The following is a 12,700-nucleotide window of genomic DNA, read 5'->3' as shown; positions in this document are numbered from 1 at the left end:
ATACTTTCCTGCAACCCGCCTCACTCAATGTGGAACGGATTCTATTATTTACTTACCTTTTATCTAGAATCTCCTGTTGATACCAGCTAGCCAGCTAACTAGCTACTTGCTATTAGCCACCGTTAGCAGTTTTCACCCAGAACATCAGATTTTCTGCCGGAATAACTGAATCACTGGACATTAACACCGGATCGTAACTAGCTAGCCGCATCCGAATTGGATGTTGCTGTTTGGCTAATCACCACTGCCCCTGAAGCAAGCACCAGTTAGCCTTGAGCCAGGCCCATATCCCGGCTATCTACCTCTCTGTCTACCGGACGGGAGTAGCCAGCTAACTAGCTACCTGCCATTATCCACCGCTAGCGGTTTCTCACCATTGTCCGTGGCCTGCACTACCTACCAGCCAGCTCTAGCCTGGACTATTATTGGCCAGTCTGCACTCTCTGCACAGCGCGTTATCGACCCAGAACATATCGGTTTTTCTGCCGGAATCACTGATTCACTGGACCTTTAACACCGGATCATCGTAGCTAGATAGCTGCAATCAAATGGACGTTGTTGTTGGCTAATCAGCCTCAAGCTAGCCGCGAGCCAGGCCCTTCTCCCGGCTATCTACCTCTCTGTCAACTGGATGGGACCTCCTAGTGTTGACACGGAGCCCCGCCGATCCAACACGACTGGTCTGCCGACGAAATCGTCTGATGTGATTACAACAGGTTTCCCGTTACGACGTCGACCACGAAGATCCATCTGCTAGCCCCGGCCCGCTAGCACATGCTAGCCGTAGCCTCTTGCTCGCTAGTGCTATAGCAGCCCCCGAACTACCTCCAAACTCTCCTATTGCTGTTCACCGGACCTTATGATAACTCAGCTATACAGCTGATGCCTGCTGGACTGTTCCTTTATACGGTACCGCATCCTGTTTATGTTTAGCCTCAGCCCAAACTTTGTCGCCATTACCAGCTGTTGTCTTATTTCTCGAGTAACACCTGTGATTGCTTTAAGCCTCTCTCCCATTTCAATATGCCTTGCTTATTGCTGTTTCGGTTATTTCTTATTGTACTATTTCACTGTAGATCCCCCAGCCCAGCTCAACCTGCCATAGATAGCTCCTTTGTCCCACCCCCCATACATGCGGAGACCGACTCAATCGGTGCCTCCAGTGATGCTATCTCTTTCATCGTTACCCAACGCTTAGGTTTACCTCCACTGTACACATATCCTTCCATATCCTTTTCTGTACATAATGCCCTGAATCTATTCTACAACGCCTGGAAACCTGCCCCTTTTTTCTCTTTACCCAACGCACTAGAAGACCAGTACTTAAAGCCTTTAGCCGTATCCTTATTCTACTCCTCCTCTGTTCCTCTGGTGATGTAGAGGTTAACCCAGGCCCTGTAGCCCCCAGTATCACTCCTACTCCCCAGGTGTTATCATTTGTTGACTTCTGTAACCATAAAAGCATTGGTTTCTTGCACGTTAACATCCGAAGCCTCCTCCCTAAGTTTGTTATTCACTGCGTTAGCACACTCTGCCAACCCTGATGTCCTAGCAGTGTCTGAATCCTGGCTTAGGAAGGCACCAAAAATTCAGAAATGTCCATCCCCAACTACAACATTTCCCGTCTCAATAGAACTGCCAAAGGGGGTGCGGTTGCAATCTACTGTAGAGATAGCCTGCAGAGCTCTATCGTACTATCCAGGTCTGTGCCCAAACAGTTTGAGCTTCTACTTCTAAAAATCCATCTTTCCAGAAATAAGTCTCTCACTGTTGCCGCTTGCTACAGACCCCCCCTCAGCCCCGAGCTGTGCCCTGGACACCATATGTGAACTGATTGCCCCCCATCTATCCTCAGAGTTCATACTGCTTAGTGACCTAAACTGGGATATGCTTAACACCCCGGCCAACCTACAATCTAAACTAGATGCCCTCAATCTCACAAATGATCAATGAATCTACCAGGTACAACCCTAAATCTGTAAACATGGGCACCCTCATAGATATCATCCTGACAAATGTACCCTCTAAATACACCTCCGCTGTCTTCATCCAGGATCTCAGCGATCACTGCCTTATTGCCTGTGTCCGTAATGGGTCCGCGGTCAAACGACCACCCCTCATCACTGTCAAACGCTCCCTAAAACACTTTAGCGAGCAGGCCTTTCTAATTGACCTGGCCCGGGTATCCTGGATGGATATTGACCTCATTCCGTCAGTAGAGGATACCTGGTTGTTCTTTAAAAGTGCTTTCCTCTCCATCTTAAATAAGCATGCCCCATTCAAAAAATTCAGAACTAAGAACAGATATAGCCCCTGGTTCTCCTCAGACTTGACTGCCCTTGACCAGCACAAAAACATCCTGTGGCGTACTGCATTAGCATCGAACAGCCCCCGCCATATGCAACTTTTCAGGAAAGTCAGGAACCAATATACACAATCAGTTAGGAAAGCAATGGCTAGCTTTTTCAAACAGAAACTTGCATCCTGTAGCACTAACTCCAAAAAGTTTTGGGACACTGTAAATTCCATGGAAAATAAGAGCACCTCCTCCCAACTGCCCACTGCACTGAGGCTAGGAAACACTGTCACCACCAATAAATCTACGATAATCGAGAATTTCAACAAGCATTTTGCTACGGCTGGCCATGATTTCCACCTGGCTACCACTACCCTGGCCACCAGCTCTGCACCCTCTGCTGCAACTTGCCCATGCCCCCCCCCCCCCCCCTCTCCTTCACACAAATTCAGACAGCTGATGTTCTGAAAGGGCTGAAAAAAATCTGGACCCCTACAAATCAGCTGAGCTAGACAATCTGGACCCTTTCTTTCTAAAATTAGCCTCCGAAATTGTAGCAACCCCTATTTCTAGCCTGTTCAACCTCTCTTTCGTAACGTCTGAGATCCCCAGAGATTGGAAAGCTGTCGCGGTCATCCCCCTCTTCAAAGGGGGTGACACTCTAGATCCAAACTGTTACAGACCTATATCCATCCTGCCCTGCCTTTCGAAAGTATTTGAAAGTTAACAAAAAGATCACCGACCATTTCGAATCCCACCGTACCTTCTCCGCTATGCAATCCGGTTTCCGAGCTGGTCATGGGTGCACCTCAGCCACGCTCAAGGTCCTAAACGATATTATAACCCGCGATCGATAAAAGACAGTACTGTGCAGCCGTCTTCATCGACCTGGCCAAGGCTTTCGACTCTGTCAACCACCACATTCTTATTGGCAGACTAAATAGCCTTGGTTTATCAAATGACTGCCTCACCTGGTTCACCAACTACTTCTCAGATAGAGTTCAATGTGTCAAATCGGAGGGCCTGTTGTCTGGACCTCTGGCAGTCTCTATGGGGGTGCCACAGGGTTCAATTCTCGGGCCGACTCTATTCTCTGTGTATATCAATGATGTTGCTCTTGCTGCTGGTGAAGCTCGGATCCACCTCTATGCGGACGACACCATTTTGTATACATCTGGCCCTTCATTGGACACTGTGTTAACAAACCTCCAAACTAGCTTCAATGCCATACAACACTCCTTCCGTAGCCTCCAACTGCTCTTAAACACTAGTAAAACTAAATGCATACTCTTCAACTAAACGCTGCTTGCTTGCACCCACTCACCCGACTAGAATCACTACTCTTGGCGGGTCTGACCTAGAGTATGTGGACAACTACAAATACCTAGGTGTCTGGTTAGACTGTAAACTCTCCTTCCAGACTCGCATTAAGCATCTCCGATTCTAGATCTAACTTTTGATTGGCTTCCTATTTCGCAACAAAGCCTCCTTCACTCATGCTGCCAAACATGCCCTCGTAAAACTGACTATCCTACCGATCCTTGACTTCGGCGATGTCATTTACAAAATAGCCTCCAACACTCCACTCAGCAAATTGGATGTAGTCTATCACAGTGCCATCCATTTTGTCACCAAAGCCCCATATACTACCCACCATTGTGACCTGTACGCTCTTGTTGGCTGGCCCTAACTACATATTCGTCGCCAAACCCACTGGCTCCAGGTCACCTGTAAATCACTGCTAGGCAAATCCCTGTCTTACCTTAGCTCACTGGTCAGTAAATCACTGCTAGGCAAATCCCTGTCTTACCTTAGCTCACTGGTCACCATAGCAACACCCACCCGTAGTCTGCGCTCCAGCAGGTATATCTCACTGGTCATCCCCAAAGCCAATACCTCCTTTGGCCACCATTCCTTCCAGTTGTCTGCTGCCAATGACTGGAACGAACTGCAGAAATCTCTGAAGCTGGAGACTCTTATCTCCCTCACTAACTTTAAGCGTCAGTTGTCAGAGCAGCTTACCGATCACTGCACCTGTACACAGCCATTCTGAAATTAGCCCACGCAACTACCTCATCCCCATATTGTTATTTATTTTGCTAATTTGCACCCCAGTATCTCTATTTGCACATCATATTTTGCACATCTATCATTCCAGTGTTAATACGAAATTGTAACTATTTTGCACTATGGCCTATTTATTGCCTTACCTCCATAACTTACTACATTCGCACACACTGTATATATACTTTCTGTTTGTATTTTTGACTTTATGTTTTGTTTACCCCATATGTAACTCTGTGTTGTTTTTATCGCACTGCTTTGCTTTATCTTGGCCAGGTCGCAGTTGTAAATGAGAACTTGTTCTCAACTGGCTTACCTGGTTAAATAAAAAATAAATAAAAAACTAATTATTAGAAAAATAAAATGAGTACTTTTCAATGCGTGAGATATGAGGTGTGGCGTGAGAAGAGGGTCAAATGCGTGTGTCTCACGGCCAATGCGTGAGAGTTGGCAGCTCTGAATCATTGATGATGATTTAATCCAAAGTTAAAATCTTTTATGATGGCTGTATTCAGATTGTTCTAGAGTTCTTGGGTTTTCCTAGATAATTCTCTCTCAGTAGTCGCTGTTCTCATATGGCCATAAAGACTGTGCCTCCCTTGACAGCTGTAGATGTATGTGATAGATCAGGTTGGGAAATGAGGGTGACATCTTCCCTGATCTTCTGCAGTGTAAACCCCCTTGGGACAGAGCTCAGCAGCAGAGAAGGGCAGACTGAGACGCTGACAGAATAGTTTCCATTGTCTTGTTGCTATGGTTACTTCCATTTCTGTGGAAAATGCACTCCTGCTCAGCAAGTTTAATCTCCTACAGACAGTTTATCACTCCCACACCCTCCATGGCATTGACTGGACTGGCTGAGTGAGCAGCCGTGGTGGGGATGGTGGTGGTAGTTGAAGGCCCAAAGGAGAATGGATTAGGTTTTTATTAATAAACTGTGAGCTCATAACATTGTACTTTGACCTGGAAGTAAGTTCATGCCAGTTGTCAAATTGGTGCTTTTAAATTATTTAAATGAGCTTGATGATTAGTCAACACAATTTGCCATGATTTATTGCAGCAGAGGTGTATACGTTATACTTTATAATAAATAAATAAAATACTGTATAATAAATGTTCTGCAACTTCCTCTGTAACCTATAATGATAGTATTAAATCTAAAATGGCCTACAGGCTGAAATTTGTCTTAATTCCTGTTTGTATTATGTTAATCCAGTGGTAGATACTGTATGTGATTTCCTCAAATTGACACTGTTACAATGCACTTAGCACCACCCCTTCAGTCACAGTCTACTCTAGTACATCATAGTGTTTGAAGTTATTAGTTGGCTTCCTGCTTGCTGTGCATACTTCATACTGTATTTCAGATCTTCATTGGTTGGTAGTTTTTTCCTCATTTAGCACTTTGTTGATGTGATATACAACACACTTGAATTGAGTGTATAATGCAGTCAATAAATTGTAAATACTTAAAACATTTCTATAACATAAAACCATTAAAACACTGCCTTGAAATACACATTTGAAACTCCATAGAGTATCTACCCCTACGTGTCTTCCCTGACTGGTGAATTCTCTTTGCATTGTTGCCTCATTGCTCACTGGGTGTGTCCAGCTGTAATCCCAGCAGGCTTTGCATGGTTACTGAAATTTACACTCATCCCTCTCTCACTTTCTTTATCAGTTCTCACTGTGAGGCCAGCAGGGATTCACTCTAGTTGAGAGTTTGAGCAAGGAAGCAGGCCACAGTCCAATAATACCGGAACAGCTCTACGTAAGTTCAGAAACTTTTATACTATAGGGAGGGAGGTAATCAACTATATGGGCCTAACTTTTAAGACTTTGGTATTGCTGTTGAACTTTTCCTCCATTTTAACTAAGGGCTTGAACTGGGGGATGATTGGTTGTCTATAAATGTTTTAAACGGATCTTCAATAATACTTTAGTTAAGTGTCAGTAGAAAGGTTTCCATTTTTATCAAGTGTCAGTTTAGTCAAGAGTCATTCTATAGACCAGGGTTTCCCAAACTCGGTCCTGGGGCCCCCCCTGGGTGCACGTTTTGGTTTTGCCCTAGCACTACACCGCTGATTCAGATAACCAACTCATCATCAAGCTTTGATTATTTCAATCAGCTGTGTAGTGCTGCCCCAGGACTAACTTTGGTAAACCCCGCTATTATTAAGTGTCTGTTTTGTCAAGAGTCATTCTATAGACCATAGACTTTTATCATGTCTAATGTAAATAAAACAGATCCAAACATCCTCTTGACCATGTCCTTGTGCTCTTTTTTCAGATGTTATACTGGTATTTGTTGTGCACTGAATAATAACAATACCAGCAAAGATGGCCGGCCAGCTACAGAAGATCGTAGCAGAGAAGAAGAACGTGGTAGAGACTGTAATGGAAGTGTTTGAACAGGGAGCTGAGGTGGTGGCCAGTATCGCAGGTGACCTCTTCCCTGTTTTCGCCATTGCTGCTCCCATCGTGAAATTGGCCCTGGACAATGTGGAGAGCAAGGAAGCTGCGTTCATGAAGGAGCAGTTCCAGAAAGTTCGTGAACGACTGGAGGTGGTTTCAGAGGAGATGCAGCGGATTAACGAGGAGATCAAGAAGAGCGGAGCGGACGCTGCCTACTTTTCTGTGGAGGAGAACATCTCCAACCAGTTCCGCAAGTACATGGACATCCTCAATGCCAAACCCAAGTTTCGTGAGGTCAAGAAGAAGCTTTTCATGGAGCATTTTGTCAAAACAGGTGGCGACAAAAACCTACATACCCTCTACAGTGCCGTGACGGGAGACAACTTCTCTGGAGAGTCAGTGTTGGAGATCACTCTTAACTATGAGGAGAAAAGTCGACGCGCAATGGAGGACTTCTGTGCCAGGTTGAAGAAACTATTTTGCATTGGCCTCATCGCTCTGATGGGCTACACTGCTCTAAAGGACTACGATGACGAAGAAAAGCTTCTTCAAGACTGGGGCGAAAAGATGAAGGAGGTACAGGTGAAAATGAATGCTGTTATTGAGGACTGCATCACCAGCTTCCCCAAGCAGGCTGAACTGGATTCCCGGAGGTTGGTTAGGGACCACTCTGACCTGAGCAACCAGCAGCTGGCTGATGCCATTTTGGAGAAGCTGAAAAGAAAGTATGACTGGGTGTGCTGGTCTGTCCGTATATTCAGCTCCCCTTCGGGCCTGTTCTCCAACAAAAAAGACATCCAGTGCCCCACAGGGAAAAATCGCTTTCAGGTGCCAGCGACAGATGAGAAGCTGAATGTCGTGGTGTCCTACAGTGCCTCGCCCGAGCCTCTGAACAAGGCCCACATCCAGCAGCTGATCCAGGATCAGAAGAAACTCACCGTAGTGGGTACAGCTGAGCTCCTGTTTGAGCAGTTGCCAGGTCCATGTGCAGTCCACACGGTCAAGACTTGCAAAGACCTGGCCTGTGCCTGGAGCTTTGCCGAAGAGCTACACTACTGGGAGGAGCACAAGAACTTCTATGTTTGCGTTCACTATAATTGATGTTTTCTCACTTTAAAATGAATTAATAATTAGCCATAGCTCCCAAGGTTATATTCAGTCCAATTTGGTCTCTGCAATAAGACTGACATTGCCAAGTACTTTCTCTCTTTCTCAGTTGAGCTCTGATTCCCAGATATACTAATGAGGAGGAACATAAGCTAACACTTATTATAAAGCATGATACTTACCAAAGACTGTTTTACCTGTTAATCTATTCTTTGTAATGTTTTTTTTTATGTATTCCCCCCCCCCCCCCCACCCCCCCCCCCACCCCAATAGTATAAATAAAATTAATTTTCTGCAGAAATACTGTACATTTTCAGATAAACCACACATAATAACTGTGATTGTCATGATCTATGCCTCTGAGAATAGAAATTAAACTTTGGGTCTTGATACATATTCTATATTGAGTGTGTAAATATAAAAGCCTAATGTTTGTATTGTCTGTAAGAAATCCCTCAACATTTTGCATAACTAGAATTGCGTTTTCCGTCTTTTTATATATAAACAATAATCTTAGAGTGAACTTTCACTTGCAGACTCAAATTTCAGCTGCTGCAATTTACATTCATATGACACAGTGGAGGCTGCTGAGGGGAGGACGGCTGATAATAAGGGCTGGAACGGAGCGAATGGAATGGCATCAAACTATGTGTTTGATGTATTTGACACTATTCTACTCATTCCACTCCAGCCATTACTATGAGCCTGTCCTCCCCAATTAAGGGTCAACCAACCTCCTGTGATATGACAACTCAACTAAGATTGTGTTTTGTCATTCCTGTCTCTGTTATTTTGGCACGCACTACTTCACTGAACCTGCTCTCATTCCATGTGATTTGATCAACCAACCCACTACACAGGCATGCTAAGACATATTATTGCTGTGAAGGTGGAGGAAGATATGCTCGTCACATTTTTACCTATTGTGTTGTGCAACAGAAATGGTGGTATCACAGGTTATCTCGACTCAGTCTATAAAGGTTCATAGTTCCACAACTCCCACAACCCTATGAAGTGCTTACATGTAGTATCATAATGTTTAACCCATTACACTTTCCATGCATTCACTCTATTTTGTAAATTTATTTTCTGAGGAATTTAACTACACTTTTACATATTTTCTGTTACAAAACATGAACTGAAGTGGGTGCTTCACATTGGTGCTGGATGAGGTGATGAGGTGGCCTACATATTACAAACTAGCCATTGCCAACAACTTCAACCTTTTTTAAAGGGGATGAAAATAACACAAGTCATTGCACCCCCTTAAACTAAGTAATAAGGACTCCATATTCAACATTATAAATTGGGTGGTTTGAGCCCTGAATGCTGATTGGCTGTCAGCCGTGGTACAGTTGAAGTTGGAAGTTTACATACACTTAGGAGTCATTAAAACTTGTTTTTCAACCACTCCACAAATTTCTTGTTAACAAACTATAGTTTTGGCAAGTCGGTTAGGACATCTACTTTGTGCATGACAAAAGTAATTGTATCACAATTCCAGTGGGTCAGAGGTTTATATACACTAAGTTGACTGTGCCTTTAAACAGCTTGGAAAATTCCAGAAAATGATGTCATGGCTTTAGATGCTTCTGATAGGCTAATTGACATCATTTGAGTCAATTGGAGGTGTACCTATGGCTGTATTTCAAAGCCTACCTTCAAACTCAGTGCCTCTTTGCTTGACATCATGGGAAAATCAAAAGAAATCAGCCAAGACCTCAGAAAAATAATTGGAGACTTCGACAAGTCTGGTTCATCCTTGGGAGCAATTTCCAAACGCCTGAAGGTACCACGATCATCTGTACAAACAATAGTACGCAAGTATAAACACCATGGGACCACGCAGCCATCATACCGCTCAGGAAGGAGACGCGTTCTGTCTCCTAGAGATGAACGTACTTTGGTTCGAAAAGTGCAAATCAATCCCAGAACAACAGCAAAGGACCTTGTGAACATGCTGGAGGAAACGGGTACAAAAGTATCTATATCCTGAGTAAAATTAGTCCTATATCGACATAACCTGAAGAAGCCACTGCTCCAAAGCCGCCATAAAAAAGCCAGACTACGGTTTGCAACTGCACATGGGGACAAAGATCTTACTTTTTGGAGAAATGTCCTCTGGTTTGATGAAACAAAAATAGAACTGTTTGGCCATAATGACCATTGTTATGTTTGGAGGAAAAAGGGGGCTGCTTGCAAGCCGAAGAAAACCATCCCAACCGTGAAGCACGGGGGTGGCAGCATCATGCTGTGGGGGTGCTTTGCTGGAGGAGGGACTGATGCACTTCACAAAATAGATGGCATCATGAGGAAGGAAAATTATGTGGATATATTGAAGCAACATCTCAAGACTTCAGTCAGGAAGTTAAAGCTTGGTCGCAAATGGGTCTTCCAAATGGACGATGACCCCAAGCATACTTCCAAAGTTGTGGCAAAATGGCTTAAGGACAACAAAGTCAAGGTATTGGAGTGGCCATCACAAAGCCCTGACCTCAATCCTATAGAAGATTTGTGGGCAGAACTGAAAAAGCGTGTGCGAGCAAGGAGGCCTACAAACCTGACTCAGTTACACCAGCTCTGTCAGGAGGAATGGGCCAAAATTCACCCAACTTATTGTGTGAAGCTTGTGGAAGGCTACCCGAAACGTTTAACCCAAGTTAAACAATTTAAAGGCAATGCTACCAAATACTAATTGAGTGTATGTAAACTTCTGACCCACTGGGAATGTGATGAAATAAATAATAGCTGAAATAAATCATTCTCTCTACTATTATTCTGATATTTCACATTCTTAAAATAAAGTGGTGATCCTAACTGACCTAAGACAGGGAATTTTTACTAGGATTAAATGTCAGGAATTGTGAAAAACTGAGTTTAAATGTATTTGGCTAAGGTGTATGTAAACTTCCGACTTCAACTGTATATTCAAAGACATCATAACAAAACAATCGGAGTCACAGGGTAGGGCTATCTGAGGGACATAAGCTGTGGCTATGGCATTATAGTTTGAAAACACCCAGCATGCTCTGTAATTTTGTGGCCATGTGGCTTTACTATCTTAGGCACATAACTTTAATATCCCCTCTTTGAGCAGGGTCAAAAATACAGTCATGGTCAAAAGTTTTGAGAATGACAAGTATTGGACTTCACAAAGTTTGCTGCTTCAGTGTTTTTAGGTATTTTTGTCAGATGTTACTATGGTATACTGAAGTATAATTACAAGCATTCCATAAGTGTCAAAGGCTTTTATTATGCAAAGAGTAAATATTTGCAGTGTTGACCCTTCTTTTTCAAGACCTCTGCAATCCGCCCTGGCATGCTGTCAATTAACTTCTGGGCCACATCCTGACTGATGGCAGCCCATTCTTGCATAATCAATGCTTGGAGTTTGTCAGAATTTGTGGGTTTTTGTTTGTCCACCCGCCTCTTGAGGATTGACCACAAGTTCTCAATGGGATTAAGGTCTGGGTAGTTTCCTGGCCATGGACCCAAAATGTCGATGTTTTGTTCCCCGAGCCACTTAGTTATCACTTTTGCCTTATGGCAAGGTGCTCCATCATGCTGGAAAAGGCATTGTTCGTCACCAAACTGTTCTTGGATAGTTGGGAGAAGTTGCTCTTGGAGGATGTGTTACATTTTTACATTTTAGTCATTTAGCAGACGCTCTTATCCAGAGTGACTTACAGTTAGTGAGTGCATACATTTTTCATACTGGCCCCCCGTGGGAATCGAAACCCACAACCCTGGCGTTGCAAGCGCCATGCTCTACCAACTGAGCTACAGAAGGCCTTAAATGGCTGTGTTCTTAGGCAAAATTGTGAGTGAGCCCACTCCCTTGGCTGAGAAGCAACCCCACACATGAATGGTCTCAGGATGCTTTACTGTTGGCATGACACAGGACTGATGGTAGCGCTCACCTTGTCTTCTCCGGACAAGCTTTTTTCCAGATGCCCCAAACAATCGGAAAGGGGATTCATCAGAGAAAATTACTTTACCCCAGTCCTCAGCAGTCCAATCCCTGTACCTTTTGCAGGATATCAGTCTGTCCCTGATGTTTTTCCTGGAGAGAAGTGGCTTCCTCGCTGCCCTTCTTGACACAAGGCCATCCTCCAAAAGTCTTCGCCTCACTATGCGTGCAGATGCACTCACAACTGCCTGCTGCCATTCCTGAGCAAGCTCTGCACTGGTGGTGCCCCGATCCCGCAGCTGAATCAACTTTAGGAGACGGTCCTGGCGCTTGCTGGACTTTCTTGGGCGCCCTGAAGCCTTCTTCACAACAATTGAACCTCTCTCCTTGAAGTTCTTGATGATCCGATAAATGGTTGATTTAGGTGCAATCTCACTAGCAGTAATATCGTTGCCTGTGAAGCCCTTTTTGTGCACGTGTTTCCTTGCAATGATTTCAAGCATCACCCTCCTTTTAAAGCTTCCAGTCTGTTATTCTAACTCAATCAGCATGACAGAGTGATCTCCAGCCTTGTCCTCGTCAACACTCTCACCTGTGTTAACGAGAGAATCACTGACATGATGTCAGCTGGTCCTTTTGTGGCAGGGCTGAAATGCAGTGTACATTTTTGGGGGGGATTAAGTTCATTTTCATGGCAAAGAGGGACTTTGCAAATAATTGCAATTCATCTGATCACTCTTCATAACATTCGGGAGTATATGCAAATTGCCATCATAAAAACTGAGGCAGCAGACTTTGTGAAAATTAATATTTGTGTCATTCTCAAAACTTTTGACCACGACTGTACTCTCACTGTGAATAAACTGTCTGATAGACATTTTTCTGTTTTGTTGATACAAATGATG

At 44.0% G+C, this 12,700-nt stretch overlaps 1 protein-coding gene across 1 annotated transcript in view; it reads left to right on the top strand.

Annotated features, from left to right (window-relative positions):
- The window catches only part of LOC311126955 (protein rapunzel-like), a 13,336-nt gene extending 5,055 nt beyond the window's left edge, over positions 1–8,281 (top strand). Inside the window, exons 2-3 of the mRNA XM_084158679.1 lie at positions 6,045–6,134; positions 6,654–8,281. Coding sequence (XP_084014805.1) covers positions 6,704–7,879 — 1,176 coding nt within the window. The 5' untranslated portion in view covers positions 6,045–6,134; positions 6,654–6,703 and the 3' untranslated portion in view covers positions 7,880–8,281. The remainder of the gene's footprint in view (positions 1–6,044; positions 6,135–6,653) is intronic.
- The last annotated feature ends 4,419 nt before the right edge of the window (positions 8,282–12,700 follow it).

The sequence above is a fragment of the Coregonus lavaretus genome (genome assembly GCF_964263955.1).
Source record: "Coregonus lavaretus genome assembly, chromosome: 3".
NCBI lineage: Eukaryota > Metazoa > Chordata > Actinopteri > Salmoniformes > Salmonidae > Coregonus > Coregonus lavaretus.
Note: the sequence above shows the minus strand (reverse complement) of the source record. Positions and strands in the feature narration are given on the sequence as shown.